This window comes from Microtus pennsylvanicus, chromosome 21, assembly GCF_037038515.1.
Source record: "Microtus pennsylvanicus isolate mMicPen1 chromosome 21, mMicPen1.hap1, whole genome shotgun sequence".
In the NCBI taxonomy this organism is placed as follows: domain Eukaryota; kingdom Metazoa; phylum Chordata; class Mammalia; order Rodentia; family Cricetidae; genus Microtus; species Microtus pennsylvanicus.
Window position 1 is genome coordinate 31,380,238 of NC_134599.1, and position 20,292 is coordinate 31,400,529.

The 20,292-nt window shown below is 45.8% G+C and overlaps 1 protein-coding gene across 6 annotated transcripts in view; it reads left to right on the forward strand.

Annotated features, from left to right (window-relative positions):
* The first annotated feature begins 691 nt into the window (after nt 1-691).
* Mta3 (metastasis associated 1 family member 3) overlaps nt 692-20,292 on the forward strand; it is a 121,848-nt gene continuing 102,247 nt past the window's right edge. For 5 of the 6 annotated variants that reach the window (XM_075955652.1, XM_075955649.1, XM_075955654.1 and 2 more), the window contains exons 1-3: nt 860-988; nt 3,191-3,258; nt 9,422-9,515. In XM_075955652.1, coding sequence (XP_075811767.1) covers nt 961-988; nt 3,191-3,258; nt 9,422-9,515 — 190 coding nt within the window. In that variant the 5' untranslated portion in view covers nt 860-960. Of the gene's footprint in view, nt 989-3,190; nt 3,259-9,421; nt 9,516-20,292 lie in introns of all 6 variants that reach the window. The other variant, XM_075955655.1, reaches the window with a different exon arrangement.

The following is a 20,292-nucleotide window of genomic DNA, read 5'->3' on the forward strand; positions in this document are numbered from 1 at the left end:
ACCAACAAACACGGAAGAACTGGGACTGTATAGTTCAGTGATTACGATGCATAAAGCCCTGGCTTCAATCCCCAATACTGAAAAAAAAAAAAAAGGCGGGGGTGCGTCTTTTTGACTTAAAACCAGTTAGGTGACCAGCTACACCAAACTGTTTGACAGGACTTCCTCCTTTCGCTGGGGCAATGGCAGCTTGCGGAGCCCCTGTTCCTCTACTGGCAAAGGAAGCCTTCCCGTGCCAAAGGTCTTTTCCTGGTTAAAGCACGCGCCTTAAACAGAGCCTGTTTAGAGGCCTGAGGATGTGGGGGAGTCGGTTTTGTTCAGTTCAGTTTTGGCACAACCATGATAGACCAGCCAATGTGGTTGGGATGGATAGTCAGCTTCTTTTAGCTCTTTTCAGACCGGGCAAGCTGCAAATAGGTAGGGTCTTTCTCGGCCCCAGGACCTGCAGGCTCTAAAGCCACTAAACACCCTCGCACCACGAGGGAGGGACGCCAAGCATCAGTCGCTGGCCTCGACTAAATCAGAGAGTTGTACCCAGAAGGGCGTTCATGTGTTGGAGGTCACACATAGAGGGTTGTCCCCGGGGACAGAAGCAGGAAAGGAGAACCTGTCCCAAGGCGGACAGGTGACGAGGGCAGGGGAGACGCTCGGAGTGGCTGAGCCTCTGTCCCCACCCAGGTTCTTCCACAGCCCCCGGCCCTGGTGTGCTCCGACGCTAATGCGGGTGGCCCCGAGGTCCAGGGTCCCCGCAGCCCATCGCCCCGTCCCTGCCGCGCTCCGGCCTCCCGGGCCCGCTCGGCGACGCTCGGCCGGCGCTGGGGGCGGGCACAGCCCCCTCCCTCGGTGTCCCCTCCCCGTCCCTCCCCCTCCCCCGTGGCGAGGCGGCGGCGGCGGCGGTCGAGGCTGAGGCGGCGGCGGCGGGCGGGGCTCGGCTCGGGCTCCGCGGGCGGGCGGGCGGACATGGCGGCCAACATGTACCGGGTCGGAGGTAGGAAGGCTCGGCCCTTCCCGGCCCGTCGGGGCGCGGGCGGCTGGAATGGGGGTCCGGGCAGCGCACGCTTACCGCCCGCAGCCCGGGAGCCCGGGCCGAGGGCGCCGCGGGCGGGGCGCAGGGGGCTCCCCACCCCCACTCCCCTCCCCCACCGCCGCTGCCCGGCGTCTCAGGGCCAGGCCTCTTCTGGGGACACGCATCGGACACCCTCTTTACGAACGCCCCAAAGGGACAGGGCCCCTGCAAGCCCCCTAGCCGAGTGGCTTTTTTCTTCGCGTGGCTTTTGGGCACGGGGGTGTTGGGGGGGGTGCTGGGGACAACCTCCCCCTCCCCGACCCTGCTTCTGCTTCGGTGTTAGTGTGGGCTGGGGGCGATGGTGGCCCAGATAGGGGGCACAGCTGGACAGGCCTGTTTGCCGAGCCAGGACTCTGCACCTTCGCTGCTTCACCCCCATTCCCTTCGGTTTTTCGTTCAGCCCCCCTAGAAGTGGAGGCTGTGTGTGTGGGGGGGGCAGGGAACCGCAGCCCCAGGTGGGGAGTTGAGCCCAGCCTAGACGTTAGCTCTGCTGTCTGTCTTCCCAGCCTTCTGCAGAAGAGAGAAATAAGGTCAAACAAACTTTCCTTGCTCACGACGCCCTCCCTCCCTCCTTCCTGGTAAAATAATAATTCAGATAAGTGGCGTGTTTGTGAGTGAGGCTTGCTCTTCCTTCTTTGCTCATTAGCTGAGCTCCTGATGGTGGGGAATGGCCTGGCTAAATGAGGCCACTTAGCAGTGGAGAGCCGGGAGAGAGCCGGGAAGGTAGACAGTGACTGTGCAGTCTAGTCTCTCAGGTAAACACACAGTGGGAAGTTTCCAGCGACTCTGGAGGAAAAGCCACGCTTGGAAAAATCCTGCAGGTTTAGTTGAAAACTTGCCATGATTTCTTTATAAGAAAAGGGCCTAAATGGAGTTGGATCAAATATGATAAAAGGGTAAAAAGATCTCAACACCCTCCCTAGACAGCCTTGCCTCTCAAGCAAGTAGCCCTGCCCTATTCCTCACCTTCCCAGCTTGAGCATGGAAAAGTTTGTTACCAAGCTTTCTCTTACCCACTCTGCCCACTGGGTTTCTTTCCTTTTTTTTTTTTTTTTAAGTTGATGCTTGAATTGAAGTTGGGCTGGTAAGCCCTCCTCTTTGCTCTGAATTTGTCTTAAGTCAACAGTTTTATGTAAGAAACGTTCTCCAGGGCTGACTGGATTGGAGGGAGAGGATGCAGATGCTGGGCTGGGAGCATGCCTCAGTGAGCTCTGATAAATAACTGACCAAGATGTAACATTGTTGTGGTTTTTGTTTTGTTTTGTTTTGTTTTGTTTGAGACGGGGTGTTTACATAGCCCTAGCTGCCCTGGAACTCACTCTATAGACCAGGCTGGTCTCACAGAGATCTGTCTGCCTCTGCTTCCTAAGTGCTGGGACTTAAGGCTTACATTTTTTCTCTTTCTCTCTCTCCAACCCCCCTTCTTTCTTTTCTTTTTTTGAAACAAGGTCTTGCTGTGTAACTGTGCCTGGCCCCTGCTTTGTAATCCTGTCTTTGCCACCTCACCCCACTATACCGAGTCAGGCTTCTTCTTCTTCTTTTTGAAATTAAAGAACTAATTTAAGGTTGGGTATTGTGGCAGGTGCCAGTAAATTCAGCCTGTAAGAGGTGGGGGCAGGAAGCTTCAGAGCTGAGGGCCAGTCTCAGCGACATAGCTGGTTCTTGCCATCGTGGACTAATGGAAAGCTATTTCTAAAAGCAAAAGTGAGAGAAACCTAAGCAGGGTGTGGTGCATGCTGCCAGTCCCAGCACTTGGGAGTCTGAAGCAGGGGGATACTGAGTTGTAAATCAGTTTGGGCTACTCAGAAGTGGGGACTCTAGGAAAGTAACAGACGTGGTACGGTTTACTGAGGTTGCGGTAAGTTGGGTGTAACCTACCTACTTACTGAGGTGAGTTACCTGCTGCAGAAAGTTGTAGCCCAATAAACTGTTGCAGGCTTCTAATCCCAGCACTTTAATCCTAGCAGAGGCGAGCAGAGCTCTGTGAGCTTGAGGCCAGCCTGGTTAACATGGCAAGCTCTAAGACATCCAGGGCTACACCATTGTTACCCTATCTAAAAAATCGGAGGGAAGCTGACTACTGTGAACCATTTCCTGAAAAGTCCTGTAACTTTTTGATTGCAGATTATGTTTACTTTGAGAATTCCTCCAGCAACCCGTACCTAATCAGAAGAATAGAAGAACTCAACAAGGTGAGGAGTGAATAGCAAGGTGCTTTCCGTTAGGGGTAAACCCTAGGGGTGATTTTTCCTTTCAGTTCCAGACTAAGAATTATTTATTTATTTATTTATTTATTTATTTATTTAACCCTTGAGACAGGGTTTCTCTGTGTGACAGCCCTGGCAGTCACTTTGTAGGCCAGGCTGGCCTTGAACTCACAGCGACCTGCTCGCCTCTGCCTCCCGAGTGCCGGAATTAAAGGCGTGTGCTATCACGCCTGTTGTTCAGTTCCAGAGTGTGAAAGTCAAACTTTCACATAGTTCAGCATTCTGCATGCTTCTGAGTATTTACTTTTTATAGAGTTTTTTTTTTTTTTGGTCTGATGATATTGAGTAAAAGATTACAGATCTCTTCAATTGATTTGAGCGCTAAAAGATCAGGGCTGTTGAAGAACTCCGTTCCTTTTCCTATTTAGAACTGTAGTATGTATTTTGCTTGTTTGTTTGAGACAGGCTTTCACTGACTTCAAAATCACAATCCTCCAGCCTCAGCTTCCCAAGTGCTGTGTTTTGCAATTTTTAGTGAATTAATAGTTTCCTCTCCTAGCTTTAGAAGGAAGTAGGCATGGCGGTTTATGCTTATAGTCAGGCACATGGGAGCTCAGGGTTAGCCTGGGCTACAGAGTGAGGCCTTGTCTCTCCACCACCAGCAACCCTAAAATTGTAAAATGAGTCAACGTGATCCTAGCACTTGGGAGACTGACACAGGAATATTATATGTAGTTCAAGTCTGGCCTGGGTTTTATTACTGAGACTGTCTAGAAAAACAAAATGAGAGGCAGGGTAGATGGCTCAGTTGGTAAAGCAGTTGCCTTGCAAGCTTTAGCGCCTGAGTTCAATTCCCAGAACCCTTATTCAAAACCAGAAAGAGAAACCGGTTTAGTGGCTCCTGCTTACAGTCCTTGCCCTGGGGCTCACAAGCTAACCAGGTGAACCTACCTCGGCAGTTCCAGGCCAGTGTAAAAACACAGTGGTTAGGAAAATCAGATGGTTTGCGAGGAAGAGGGGAGAAGAAAAGGCAGGCAGATCGCTGTGAGTGGTCTGTAGCGTGAGTTCTAGGACAGCCAGTGCTACACAGAGAAACCCTGTCTTAGAAAAACGAAAACAATAGCTGGGCGGTGGTGGCGCACGCCTTTAATCCCAGCACTCGGGAGGCAGAGGCAGGCGGATCTCTGTGAGTTCGAGGCCAGCCTGGTCTACAAGAGCTAGTTCCAGGACTGGAACCAAAAGCTACAGAGAAACCCTGTCTCGAAAATCAAAAGAAAAAAAAAAGAAAAACGAAAACAAAAAAAGAAAGAAAAACAAGCTGAATCAAAGTACTTGGTAAATAGTAATGCCATGTATGAGCATCAACATGAGAAATTCAGAAAGTCATTAGTTCAACAATTGTTTATTTAATGCCTTTAATTATGTGCCAACCATTTATTTATGCTAAGATACTTACAATGTGTTACTGACTGAAGCAAAAGACTATGATTCACACTAGTTTGGGAAAACAGGTATTGAAAGCAAACACAATGTAGTATGTATAAATTTATATGTACGTGCGTGTTTTCCTCTGTACCCTTCCTCTATTTATCTGAGTATAGACTAGGGGAAAGTAAAAAAGAGAAGTGGTTTTGAGACAGGGTTGCACAAAGTCCAGGCTGGCTGTGAACTCCTGGTGCTCGGTTCTGAGGTCTGGGATCGGTGTCATGCACCACACACAGCGAAAGGGCACAACATTTTAACAGTACCGAATTATGCTTGTCAGGAGCTTTTAGTTTCCAATTTGAAAAGTTATAGAATTTTAAAGAGGCTGTGCAAGGTCCTGGGTTCTATCGCTCCCCCGCCCCCAACTCAAAAGAGGCTGCTAATTGAACTCCAGATTATGTATTTACGGAGGGCTATCCTGTGTGTGACCTTTTATGGTTAACACTTCTGTAGCTTTATTTGTGAGACTGTGGCTGGCTTGTTCATCTCTTAAATACATATTTTCCGTCACCTCACCTATGCTTTTTCAGGTCAGAAAGTGCCAAGTCCAGCTCAGGTGGTAACTCAGAGCTCCTGGGTTCAGTGCCCAGCATAGAAAAAACTGGGTGTGGCAGCCCGTGCTTACAGTCCAGAACGAGGAGGTAGAGGCTGGGGGGGGGGGGATGGGAAGTCCTTATCAACCAGCGGAGAGCTCAAGGCCAGCTCCAACAACTGGAGGCTTCGCCCCAAAAAACAAATAAAAATGCCTCCTGCTTGCTTTTTTTTCCCCTTCGTTTATCACCTTCAGATACTTAGTTCAAGGCTGTGTGGCTCAGTGGTACAGCCTTTGCCTTTCCCGTTCTGAGCTCACTGTAAAACAGGAGAAAAATTCTTCTACTCCTTTGTTGGAGGCTGTTTGTTTGTTCCCGGCTGCCCTGACCTGTAATATTCACCCAGAAACTGTATTAATCACAACACTGCTTGGCCAATCCAATGACGCTAGTGTATTCCTAGCAAGCTCTTACATCTTAAATTAACCCATTTCTATTAATCTGCGTATCACCACGTGGTAATGGCTTACTCAGCTGAGGGCAACTCCATGACTCCGCCTACTCTTTTTTTTTTCCAGCCTGGCTATATCCTGTTAAGCTATTGGCCGAAAGCAGCTTCTTTATTCATTAATGAATAAAAGTAGCACATATAGAGAAGAACTCCCCCCCCATGTACATACAGACACACACATACAGACACACATATACACACACACACACACACCCAGTATTATGCACACACACATCACGTAAAAACAGAGATTTTTCTTTCTTTCTTTCTTTCTTTCTTTCTTTCTTTTTTTTTTTTTTTCGGTTTTTCGAGACAGGGTTTCTCTGTAGCTTTGGAGCCTGTCCTGGAACTAGCTCTTGTAGACCAGGCTGGCCTCAAACTCACAGCGATCCGCCTGTCTCTGCCTCCCGAGTGCTAGGATTAAAGGCGTGCACCACCACTGCCCGGCTTTATTATATTTCTTGAGATCTGGTTTTGCCAAGTAGTCCTGGCTAGCTTGAAACTTCCTGTGGAGACCAGGCTGGCCTCAGAAACACAGAAATCTGCCTGCCTCAGGTGCTAGTATTAAAGATGTATGCCACCATACCCAGCTTTGAGACAAGTCTTGCTATGTTCCCCAAGTTAGTCTTGAACTTTCTTGGTGGTTCAGGCTGACCTCAGAGTTTCCATTTTTGAAGCAGGGTCACATAGCTTAGGCTGGCCTTGAACTCACTGTGAGGAAGAGGTGGGCCTTGAACTGATCTTCTGCCCTGCCTCCTGAATGCTAGAATCACAGATGGGCTCCGACAGGCCTGAGTGGCTGGGGATGTTGAATTGTATCTGTAGTTTTCCCTAGCCACCCCCACACTACTCACACTAAACTCTGAGCCCAGCCCTTGTGTAGCTAGACAAATGCCCTACCACTGAGCTGTATTGTTTTTGAGACAGATTCTTACAGTTTAGGGCTGTTGGTCTAGAACTTGTAATGTATACAGAATTGGACTCAAACCTGGGCCAAACCTCCTGCCTCTGCCTGCTGAATGCTGAGTTTATGGCATTGGTGATATACTGAGTTACCGCACCTGCATATACAAGTTGTTTCAAATAATTTGCAAACATCCCCTAAAGCCTTTCAAGGAGCCTTAGTCAGATCCCTCCTGCCATTTGGGAACTATTGGCAATAGGCATGGATGTTAGGGAATTTTCCCATTGGTTGCCGACTGTCCATGTGGAGTACTGGAAATTGAACCCAAGGCCTTGAACGTGCTGGGCCAGGACTATATCATTGAGCTGTGTTTATATTCATAGCCCTCGTTTTTTTGTTTCGAGACAAAGCCTTAAAAAAAAAAAAGACAGAGCCCAGGCTTATCTTCAATTCTTGGTGTTCTATTTCTGACTCTAGAAGTAGAAGTCCACCAGGCTCAACTTTAATGCTTAACGTTTATAACACATACACCCTCACTCCCTGCACAGGAGAAGCACAGCAGACTAGCTCAGTGCATCATTGTTTAGAGTAGCAGAGCTTCGGAGAAATGGTTTCTGTGTATTCTGTGGAAGGGAAGAACCATGCTGTACTATAGTCCTGGGGGAAGGACAATAGTCCTGTAGGCGTGAGGCAAGAACAATACTGCACTATTGTGAGTTACCCAATAGTGAAGAGTGTGTGTGGCCCAGGAGGAGATTTTTGTTGCTGGGCATTGAGCCCCAGGCTGTGCACATTATAAGAATGCACCCTGAACTGAGCTACATCCCTTAGTCCTGAGGATATTATTATTTATAATTTACTTATTTTTATTTTATGTGCATTGGTATTTTGCCTGCATGTATGTCTGTGGGAAGGTATCGGATCCCCTGGAACTGGAGTTATAGACAGTTGTGAGCTGCCTTGTGGGTACTGGTAATTGGGTACTAGTAATTGAGCATGGGTTCTCTGGAAGAGCAGCCACTGCTCTTAACCACTGAGCCATCTGCAGACCCAAAGAGTTCTTACTTTGTTGTTGTTTTTTGTTTTTTGATAGAGGGTTTCTCTGTGTAGCCCTTCCTGGCTGTCCTGGAACTCACTTAGTACACCAGGCTGGCCTTGAACTCACAGAGAGTCTCCTGCCTCTGCCTCCTGAGTGCTGGGACTAAAGGTGTTCGTCACCACACCCAATCTCACCCAGCAATGTTTATGTCCACGTATGATGCTGTACACCTATTAATTTCAGCACTAGGTAGACTGAGGCAGGAGGATTACCAGTTCTAAGACAGCTTGTGTTATGTAGTAAGATCTTGTCTTTAAAAAAGGAGAGTGGGTGGGTGGCACATTCCTTTAATACCAGCACTTGGGAGGGAGAAGCAGGCGATCACAGAGTTTGAGCCTGGTTTACAGAGTGAGGAAAGGAAAAAAAAGAAATATTCTGAACTACAGCTTTATCCCTCAAGCAGGCTTACCCGAGAATTTGATCATCTTTGTAGAGCGTTGCTCTTAGGCGAGCTCACTAATGAGACGGAGATGAGAAAGCACATAGACTGGAGCCCTGGATTTTATTTACATGGAAATATCGGCCTGTTCATTTAGCAGATTGCTGGATCATTGCTGGATCATTGCTCATTGGGGGATGAGTTTGATCACAACATTACAAAATGTATTGGCATTTGGGTAGGAATTTAATATGATTTCAATTTGAAGGGGCAATATTTCCACAGAACCATTTCTCACTAAAATATTTGCTGCCGAACTAAAATGTTGCTGCTGAACTTGGTAAAACTGACAAATTTATTATGGTATACAATCTTTCTATTTGAATACATCTTTAAGTCCAAATACATTCTGCACGCATGTGCCACGTATGTTAGAAATTGGACATTGCAGTAACATCTCTATTGTAATCTATGTGCTTTTATGAAGAGCTTGCCAGTGAGTGATTAGCCAGCTCAAAAGCCTGCAGAATTTATGGATATTAGAATAGGAGCCCTGGCCTCAGCTGCAGTAAATTACAGCCGAGCTGAATGCAGATTGTATTCTAGACTAGTTAGAGAGACTTCTGTGTTGGGAGCTTACAGTTTTGCATAGTTTCCTACTTGAAGGTAAACTGAGACTATTGACCCTGTGGAGGAGGGTGTTTCTGTAGTTCTGTTCTGCATGCTGGCTACTGCCCCCTGCGGAGTCGTCCTAGGACTGGGGCTGGGTGATATTCCACTTAATCTGTGTCATCTGGGGATGGGTTTGAGCAATGTATAGCAACGCTTTATGAAGATGATTAAAATCAGTACCATGAACAAATTATTTGTGGCTTTTAAAATTGGAAGGATCAGTCTGGCTGGTCCTGGGGGAGGTGGAGGCAAGGCCAGCAGGGTTACGTGAAGCCCTGTCTCACAACACACATGCGCACAAAGTTAGCGGGAGCTAGTCTCCATTTCCTTCTCTCCAGGTTTCACTGTTGTTATTTGCTTTTTGAGACAGTGTCTTGCTATGTAGCCCTGGCTGGTGTGGAATTCTCTGTGTAGATCAGACTGGCCGCGAACTTTGTACAGTCCGTCCGTCCGAGTTAGCTTTGCAAGGGCTGAGGTTATAGGCACGTGCTGCCACATTCAGCTTTTAAGCGCATTTTATCATTGAGACTTCAGGTCCCATATGACTTTTGTTTTTCTCATTTCTTAGACTGCGAGTGGTAACGTGGAAGCAAAAGTTGTATGCTTCTATAGACGACGTGATATCTCCAACACGCTGATAATGCTTGCCGATAAGCATGCTAGTAAGTGAAATGGCTTTCCTTTGGATGGGGGGGGGAGTTTTGTGTTTTTCATGATGTGAGGAAAATGTTTTCTATGACTACAAAACTTTTTGTCTCTTATTTATTTGTTTTTTGATTTAATTTTTATTTTGGGTGTATGGGTGTTTGCCTGCATGTATGCTGTGGGATGTCCTTCTGTATATGTGTTGCTTTTATTGGTTGATGAATAAAGCTGTTTTGGCCAATGGCTTAGCAGAGCAAAGCAAGGTGGGAATTCCAAGCAGAGATACACAGAGAGAGTAGGCAGAGTCAGAGAGACACCATGTAGCTGCTGAAGGAGAAAGACGCCCAAACCTTTACCAGTAATCCGCAGCCTCATGACAATACAGATTAATAAAAATGGATTAATTTAGGATATAAGAGTTAGCCAAAAATATGCCTAAGCTATTGACTAAACAGTGTTGTAATTAATATAATTTCTGTGTGATTATTCTGGTCAGGGCAGCCGGGAAACTAACGAGCAATCTTTGTTTACACACGTATATGTCTGTGCACCACATGCATGCCTGGTACCTTCAGAGGCCGAAGAGGGTGTAGGATCCCCTGGAACTGTAGTTACAGATGGCTGTGAGCGGCTATGAGTGCTGGGAACTAAGTCCAGGTCCTCTGGAAGAACAGCCCGTGTTCTTGACCTTAGAGCCAACTCTCTAGCTCTTCTCTTCTTTTAAAAAAATAATTTTTTATATATATTGTATGTGTGTATGCGATTGTGTGTGCCATCAGGCCTAGGTGGAAAAGTCAGCCTCGTCCATCACCTTCTTGAAGTTCTGTGGATCATCAGCCTTGGTGGCAAACACTTTTGTCCCCTGAGCCATCTTGAGGAACCCCCTTTCTGTGTCTTTTAATTTTCCTTGCATTTTTTATAATTTATTTTTGTTTTATTTCCATTAATGTTTTGCCTGCATGTATGTCTATGTGAGGGTGTCAGATATTGGAGTTACAGACAGTTGTAAGCCGCCATGTAAGTGCTGGGACTAGAACCCAGGTCCTCTGGAAGAACAGCCAGTGCTCTTAACCACTAAGCCACCTTCCCACCCCTCCTTGCAGTTTAAATGGTAATAGTTTTTGGGTAGTATTTGTTTCTTCTCTTTCTTATCTCTATGTACATACAGAGATAAAATAATAATAATAATATTTTTTTTTCTCGAGACAGGGTTTCTCTGTAGCTTTGGAGCTTGTCCTGGAACTAGCTCTTGTAAACCAGGCTGGCCTCAAACTCACAGAGATCCACCTGCCTCTGTCTCTCGAGTGCTGGGATTAAAGACGTGCACCACCACAAGCTAGCTGTAGAGATATAATTTATATATACTAGCATGGTTTATATATTTATAATATTTGTGTGTGTGTGTTAGGGAGTGAACTCAAGGTCTCGTGCATTCTAGGAAGTGCTCTACCTCTGAGGTACATCCTAGTCCCAGGTCACACTTCTTTAGATTATGTCATGCATACTTTTATTAAGAAATTAACATAGGGCTGGAGAGATGGCTCAGAGGTTAAGAGCATTGCCTGCTCTTCCAAAGGTCCTGAGTTCAATTCCCAGCAACCACATGGTGGCTCACAACCATCTATAATGAGATCTGGTGCCCTCTTCTGGCATGCAGACAGGCATGGAAGGAATGTTGTATACATAATAAATAAATAAATATGAAAAAAAGAAATTAACATATTGTTATTACTTATTATAGTTTCTTTGTGGGTTACAGATTTGAGGAAATTTATATTTCATTGTGACACTTCAATGGAGGAGACTTTTTCTCTTTTTAAAACAAATGGGCAGTATTATGATTTTTGTTTTTGAGCATCAACTTCGTGTATACTTATTATCTTCTTGCCTCAGCCTCCTAAATGCTCCAAATATAGGTCTGTGTTACCATAGCCAGCTAATATTTATTGTTATATACATTATACAGTATGAGGTATACAAGAAATTAAAATTTTGCTAGAAAAACTACCAAATCTCATTTAGATATGAACAATTCCTATAGATAGTATACTTGGTAGGTTTTCTTTTTTGGGGGGTGTGTAGCTTAAAATGTGTGCGTGTGTGAATATGGGAACCAAAGAGACACTGGGATACCGTCTTAGTTACTTTTCTGTTGCTGTGATCAGACAGCATGACCAAGGCAACTTTTGAAAAAAGGTGTTGAATTGGGGCTTTCAGTCCCAGAGGGTTAGAGTCCATGATGGCGAGAGGTAGCACAAAGTAGGCAGCGGATATGGCAGGGTAGCAACGGAGAATCTACGTCTTTATCCACAGCCATGAAGCAGAGAACATACTAGGAATTGTAGAAGGAGGAGCTGCAGGCTGCTTCCCACTCGGCTCCCGCACGGCTAGCTTTATACCCGAAATAACAGCACACAAATTGTATTCTTTTAAACACTGCTTGGCCCATTAGCTCTAGCCTCTTACTGGCTAATTCTCACATCTTGATTAACCCATTTCTAATAATCTGTGTAGCACCACGAGATGGTGTCTTACCGGTAAGGATCTTAACCTGCGTCCATTTTGGAGAGTAGAGCTATTGCATCTGTTCCACTGCCTTCTTCCTCCCAGCATTCAGTTTGGTCTACTCCGCCTATCTAAATTCTGCCCTATCAGGCCAAGCAGTTTTCTTTATTAATTAACCAGTGAAAGCAACAGATAGACAAATGACCCTCCTCCATCAAGGAATAGCCCGAGTCTTTGGAAACCTTAAAGTCAGCCCCTCCTTCCCTCCTCCCTCCTCCCACCTCTACCCGCAAGGCCACACCTCCTCATCCTTCCCAGAATAGTTACACCAACCAGGGACCAGGTATTCAAGCATATGGACCTGTGAGGCTGTTCTCATTCAAGCCACAACAGGTGGCTTCCTATTTTTTTCCCCCTTTTTTGAGACTACTTTTTGTGAATCCCAGGCTGGCTTTGAACTTACTACATAAAAGAGTCTGACCTTGTAATCCTGATCTTCCTGCTTCCACCTCCCAAGTGCTGGAATCACACGAGTGCACCACCACACCTGAGAGTTTCTTTTCTGTCTCTTTGAGACAGGGTTTCACACTACATGCAGTGCAGGCTCGTAGCCCAGGCTGGTCTCAAACCCTTGGCAGTCTTGTCTCATCTTCCCCAGTCCTGAGATTCCAGGTGTGAGCCACTAAGTCTGGCTTTAGTTCTTTATAGATGCAATGTATTTAATCTCCCATCAGTTGTTTACTTGGCAAAGACTTTCTTCCATTATGCAGGCTGTCTGCTCATCTGCTGCTTTCCTTTGCTATGAGAAAGCTTTTTAACTTTATTCAATCCCATTAGTCGATTCTTTACATTTCCCCCCTTGAGATAGAGTTCACTGGCTTGGAACTCTCTGTGTAGACCAGGCTTGACTCAAACTCACAGAAATCTGCCTGTCTCTGCTTCCAGAGGGCTGGGGCTAAAGGTGTGTGCCTGGCTGCAAGTAGTCAATTTTTTTTTCCATTTTCAGACTTATTTGTTTTCTGTATGAGTGCTTTGCTGCATGCACGTATATGGCCCACACATGTGTTCCTGGTGCCTATGGCGTTTAGAAAAACGTGTCAGATCCACTGAAAGTGGAGTTATGGACAGTTGTGATCCACCATGTGGGTGCTTAGAATTGAACCCAGGTCCTCTACCAGAACAACAAGCACACTTAACCTGAGTCAACTCTCCAGTCCCCTCCCCGTCAATCATTCTCTGGCTTATCATCTTTTCGGCAACCCCTTGCTTAGACCTCCATCTTGAAGTGTATTCTCTATGTTTTCCTTTCAGGGTGCACATTAAGGTCTTTGATCCAGTTGGAGTTGGTTTTCGAGCAGTGTGAGAAAGGGTCTAGTTTCATTCTACACGTGGCCAACCAATTTTCCCAGGATCCTTTGTAGGGAAGGCTGCCCTTTCACCTTTGCCAGACTTAAGGGATTGTAGCAGTGTGGGTTTCTTTCTGGTTTTCTCTCTCTTTCTATGAAAAATTACTGTTTTATATGTGTGAGGTTTTGCCTCCATGCATGTCTGTGTACCACATGCATGCCTGATGCCTACAGAGGCCAGAAGAAGGCATTGGATCCCCTTGACTGGAGTTACAGATGGTTATGAGCCACCACGTAGGTGTTGAGAATTGAACATAGGTCCTCAGAAGAGCAGTAGTGTGTGCCCTTTTCAGCTCTGGGTCTGTGTGCTTTGTGCCAGGACATGCTCTTTTGTTTCTATAGCGCTGGTACAGTTTGAGGCCAGATATTTTAGATCCCTAGCCTCGCTCTTTCTTCTTAGGATTGCTTTGATTATTTATGGTCTTTGTGTTTTCATATGAACTTTAGGACTTTTTTTCCATGAGGGTATGTCATTGAGATTTTTTGTTTGTCTGTTTGGTTTTGTAGACAGGGTTTCCTCTTTGTAGCTTTGGGTGTCCTGGAACTACTCTAGAGACCAGGCTGTCCTGGAACTCACAGAGATCAACTTGCCTCTGCCTCCCTAGTGCTGAGATTAAGCATGTGAGTCACAGCCACCCAACTTTTTGTTTTGTTTTGTTTGTTTTTCGAGACAGGGTTTCTCTGTGTAGCTTTGACTGTCCTGTAACTTGCTTTGTAGACCAGGCTGGCCTCCAACTCACAGAGACCCACCTGCCTCTGCCTCCCAAGTGCTTGGACTAAAGGCTTGCGCCACCACCACCTGGCTGAGGAGGGTCTTTCAAGTGCAGACCTCACCATTTGCAAATACGAATAATCTGACCCCCCCCCACACTTGTGTCCTTTTTATTTCCTACTGTGCTGGGGAGCTCAAGCACTGTACTGGAAAAGTATGGAGAGAGCCGACTCTCCTGACTTCAGAGCAAATGTGTTTGCCGCTTCTGTTTGCTGTCGTGTTGGCTGTCAGTCTGCCCTGTCTTAACCTTTGTCATGCTGTGTTTGCCTCTTCTCTGTTTGCTGTAGTGTTGGCTGTGAGTCTGCCCTGTCTTACCTTTGTCATATTGTGATGATATCTTTCCATTCCAAATTCCTCCAGGCTTCTTATTGTGAAATGATGTGGAACGTCGTCGAAGGCTTTTTCTGTGCATGCGGAGATGGTTGTTTAATTTTTGTCCTAGACTTGATTTATGGGCTGCGCTTTACTTACTGATTTCTCTTTGGTGAAAGGGGAATTCTTGGAACAAAACTGATTGAATCTTGGTGTGTGATCTCTTTAATATTTTGCTGAATTTGGTTTGAAGGCATTTTAATTCGTTAATTTGCGCTGGTTTCACTTGTTCTTCTTGCCAGTGGTTTGGTATTTTATTGAGAACATCTACGTGTATCCAGGGAATATACTAGGCTATAACTTTTTCATTTTCTTCGTTCTTGTGTCTTTCTTGGTTTGGTATGTGTAACCTTGCTTTGTGGAGTGAGATTTGTATATCTTCCCTCTCTACTTTCAGGAATAGTTTGGGGACAGGTGTTCTTTCCCTTCCTGCTGTCATTTCTCCTCACTCTTTGTGGTAGTTTGAATTAGGTATGGCCCCTGCAGACCCATATGTTTGCATGCTTGGCCCAAAGGGAGGTGTGGCCTTGTTGGAGGAAATGTGTCTTCATGGGGGGGGGGGATGGGCTTTACAGTCTTGTATATGCTCAAGCCACACCCAGTGTGACAGTTCACTTCCTGTTGCCTGTGGATCAAGATGTAGAACTCTCAGCTTTCTCCAGCACCATGTCTGCCCGCATGCCATTTCCCGCCATGAGGATAATAAACTAAGCCTTTAAACTGTAAACCAGCTCTAATTAAATGTCTTCTTTTATAAGAGCTGCTGTGGTCATAGTGCCTTGTCACAGCAATAGAACCACTAACTAAGGACACTGTTTTTTGCTTTTTGGGGTGGGGGTGGCTGTCTCATGTCTGATTCGCTTTGTAGCTGAGGATGACCACAAAGTTCTGAGCCTCCTTCTTGTACCCTCCGATGATGCCATTATAGGCCTGTGTGGCTTCACCTGGCGGCTTATGGTGAAGATCCAGCCCAGGCTCTGAGCATCCTAGGCCAAATACTTTGGCCCCCTTTTGCTGAACATTGAGCCTGGTGCCTCTTCCCTTGTAGGCAAGTACTCTACCATCTAGCTCTATCCCCAGTCCCTCCACACCTCCCCCCACTCCTCATCCCAGAGCTTTGTGCCTTCTCTCTCCAGGTCTGCTAGAACTCAGAGTGGCTTGTCTGCTTCTGCACTTCCCTTTGTTCGGAGAATGTTGCACTCCAGTCTTGCTGTTTGTTACGGCTGTGGCTTTCTGCAATATGTTCTTCAGACCTAGCCTTCCCGTAGGAGGAGTCTCTGTCAGACAACCCTTCTGCTGACTTCAGGCTTGAGAGACCTGTGGGTTTCTCTCGCTGCTAGGGCTGTGTGTCTGTTGTCATCAGGGCCTCCAGGCTTAGCTTGCGGTTGTGGCTTCTGGTTCCTTCCCTCTGAGCAACTGAAGTTGGAGTCACATATTTTTCCCTGTTTGTCACTGCCACTGTGTTTCTCTGTGCCTCTCAGCTGCCTTCCCGAACCTATTCATTTGTTGGTTTTGAGACAGGGTTTCGCTATGTAGAATTCACAGAGGTCAGTCCGACTCTGTCTTCCAAACGCTGGGATTACAGGCTGCTACCACCATGCCTGGCTCCGTATCTACTTCTGAAGACTTGTGTTTCCCAGGCTAGAGAGATGGCTCAGAGCATTGCTGCTCTCTCAGAGAATTCAGGTTATATTTCCAGGACTCAAATGGTTGCTCACAACCATCTAACTCCAGTCCAGGGGACCCGATGCCCTCTTCTGGTTCCAGGGGCATCAGGTACACATGGTGCATAGTCATTTACTCGTACACATAGGATACATACACTAATAAAGACTCAGAAAAGACTCTTATTTCCTGCCCATCTTTCTTCCCTTCACTGCTTCTTGTGTCAGCATCACCTTTATTTTTGCCTTGTTTCGCTTTGCTGAAATACTCTCTTTTCTAATTTTTTTTCCATAAAAGGTGTTGATGGTAAATATTCTAGATCTTTGCGTTCCTTAAAATGTCCCTATCCTCAAATATGTTGTTATTTGGGATCTTTATAGAATTTTGGGTTCAAAATATTTTTCTCTTAGAACTTGAAAGAAATCTGATTGTTCTAGGGCACCCATTGTTAAGTATGGTGTCAGGCAGATCCCGCTCCCACCCCCATTTGGAGTCAGAGTCTCTCTCTATGGTAGTCGTAGCTGTCCTGGAATTCTCCATGTAAACTTGGCTAACCTCTGTCTCCTGAGTGCTGGGACTAAAGGCTGTGTCACTGCACCTAGCTCAGTAGATTATTATTCTACTGTTCTGTTTTTTTTTCTCTTTCAGTGGTTTGTTCTTTAACATAGACATTCTGAAAAGGTACTGAATGTCCCTGTGTGAGATCCACATCAGTAAGCTGCTGTGTGTCTTTGGTGATGTTTCTGTTATCTCTGGGCATTTCTTCTCAGACATCTATTCTGTAAGATGTAGTCCATTTGTTATTTTGTTGTGGTTGTTATTGTTTGGAGACAGGGTCTCACAGCATAGCCCAGGCCGACTGCCAACTCATATAGCCCATCTTGGCCTCTAATTCAGCTACTGAGAACTGGGAAAAAGTGTGCCATTGTGCCTGGCTCCTTCAAGTTGATGAGAACCTGACCTTGTGAGTCCCATGTTCTCCTTTCCACTCAGTTCTAAGGCACTGGCAGGTGATGTGGTGCCTGCCTGTAGTACAGGCACTTGGGAGGTGGGGGCAGGTGGATTAGGAGTTCAGGCTAGCCTGAGGAACATTAGACACTGTCTCAAAAAATGAAAATCCGAGGTCCACCCTGTCTCATGTGAGATAGTGCTGCCCCATCCTCGTAGGCACTTCTGCCTCCATCCTCTGACACTTCTACCCCGTCCTCGGTGACACTTCTCAGTTCTCTCCAGACTGCTTCTGCTGCTTGGTTGGAGTTGTCATAAAATCCATTTTCTATCAAAGCATTAAAGTAATAAACTTGCATCTCTAAGGTTATTTTCCTCTTGCTGTTTTATAATGTTTTTATTTTTGTGAATGACATTTTATAATTAGCAGTTACAGTGAGTTTGTGTCTCATTAGCCAGATTATTAACAACTGTAAATATTACAAAGTTTTATTAGTTGACAAGTTAATTATGTTTTATGGTATACATTTTCTTATTGATCTGTTCTTTTGAATGTTAATGGTTTCTATTTTTCTAAACAGCAAGTACTGTGTTCCTACTTTAAAATTTATGTCACGTTGCTTATTGATCACCAAATGAAGCATTCTAGTAATTGGTTAATTCCTAAGCTTTTTTTCAAGGCTTTGTGCTGCTTTTACTTTTATAATTATGTGACATGATTTATGGGCTGGAAAACTAGATGCTCACATTTTATATTTTCATGAGCAGTTGAATGAAAGCCATTTTTATAATTAGTGTAGCTAGTCTCAAGTTTTCCACAGACGATATTTTTTGTTTTGTTCTTTTTTTTTTTGTGAGATGAGGTCTCAGTGTGTAGTCTGAAGCTCCCTGTAGAGCAGGCTGGCCTCACACTTGGAGTGTTCCTTTGGCCTCTGTCTCCAGACACTTGGCTTTCTTTCATCAAAAGAAAGTCTTCTGAGGTCTGGGGCTGCAGGTGCGTTGGGAAGTGCTTGTCTGTCTTGCATGAAGCCTTGGCTTTGCTCCCCAGAACCTCAGAAACCACACGTGGGGATGCACGCCGGTCATCCCTATACCAGGTTTTGAGAGAAGAGAATAAGTTCAAGGTCATCCTCAACCACTTAGTAAGTCTGAAGTCAACTCATGCTATAGGAGACTGTGTCTCTACAAACAAAACAGAAAGCAACAGCAACAAAGAAAATATTTTTTGAAGTATATAGTTGTCTTAGACACCATGATCACAGTAGTTCTTATAAAGAAAACATTAAATCAGGGCTGGCTTACAGTTCAGAGGTTTAGTCCACTATCATCAGGTGGAGGGCGTGGTAACAGGCAGGCATTTGGTGCTGGAAAGTAGCTGAGGCTGCTTCCTGATCCATAAACAGAGGGAGGGGAGAGGGTGATGTGGGAGTATCATATATCAATCTGTTGATTTCATTGGTTAAGCAATAAAGAAACTGCTTGGCCCTGATAGGTTAAAACATAGGTGGGAGGAATAAACAGAATAGAATGCTGGGAGGAAGAGAAAGTGAGCTCAGACTCGACAGCTCTCCTCTCCGGAGCAGACGCCTCAGAGACGCCATGCTCCCTGCTCCAGGGAAGATGCACACTATGAAGCTCCGACCCAGGATGGACTTAGGCTAGAATCTTCCCGGTAAGACCGGTTCTATACAGATGATAAGAAATGGGCTAGTCCAGGTGCGAGAGTTAGCCTAGAAGAGGCTAGGTAGAAATGAGCCAAGCAGTGTTTAAATGAATACAGTTTGTGTGTTGTTATTTCAGGGCAAAAGCTAGCCGAGCAGGCGGTCGGGGTGCTGGGAACACAGCCCCACCGCCACTCCTATTACAACAAGAGGGAACCTATCCTTGACATGTTTTTTTTTTTTGAAACCTGAAAGCCCACCCCCAGTGATACGCTTCCTTCAACAGTGACACACTTCCTCCAACAAGGCCACACTTCCTCATCTTTCCAGTTTGAATCCCTGAAAACCAAGCACTCAAATATATGAGCCTATAGGGGCCATTCTTAACCAAACCACCCAATAATTTTTTCAGTAACTTTTTGTTTTTTAATGGAACCTTGCTTTGTTCTGGGCTGTCTTTGAGCTGAATCTCACATCCTCTCTTTGTCTAGTGCTGGGATTACAAATGTGTGTCATTTCGCTTGACTACTTCAGGAAATTCTTTATATTCCTACTGCTACTTAAAATGTTCTGCTTTGTTTTGCCCTTCTGAGAGGGAGCTGAGGATGGACCCCAGGGCCTGTGCATCCTCGGTGGGTAGGTGTGTGTGTGTGTGTGTGTGTGGTGTGCATATCAAGGCTGACGACTTTTGAATCTTGGTTCTCACCTTCTACTTTGAAGCAGGGCTGCTATTGATTTCCGTTGTATTTAGCAGACCAGCTGCCCTGTGAGCTTGAGATATTCTCGTGGGTACAGTTCCCTGTATAGACTCCACGTCTGGTTTTTCCACGTGGGTCCTGGGGATTCAAATTAGGTTTTCATACCATGAAACAAGTGCTTTTGCCCACTGAGCCATCATCCTAGCCCTTAACTAACTTCTTACTCTTTCAAAGGGCTTGTCAGGACTTTCTGCTTTCCCTCCCTATGTTGGGCTTAAATCAAGTTCTCCGCATATCATAAGATGTGGAAAAATCATAGCTTTTGTATCGGTTAGAGTCAGTGAGAGAAATGTCGCAGTCTGGGTTGGATTTCTCAATGGAAACCAACCGATGCCGTCAGAGCAGATCCTACTTCGGCTAACCTGGGGAACTGACCTCGTGGGTGCACGGACCCTCTGAGCTCTCTTTGGAGCTGTGCTGGCAGCGTGCTGTTCAGATGACTCAGCCACGCAGGAGGGATGGTCTTCTGAAGCTGGGAGCACAGTTTTGGGTTTCATTTCTGGAGCTGACAATGCCTGAGCCTTTTTTGGTTTGTAGGAACACAGCACAGCATAGCTCTCCCAATTTGGTTGCCAGACATGACAATTTGGAGCTCTTGAACGTGTACGAGTCCATCTTCTTTTCCCACCCTGTGGGTAATGGGATCCGGCTCAGGCCATTGGGCTTGGCTGAAAGGACCGTTACCCACAGAGCCATCCCACTGACTT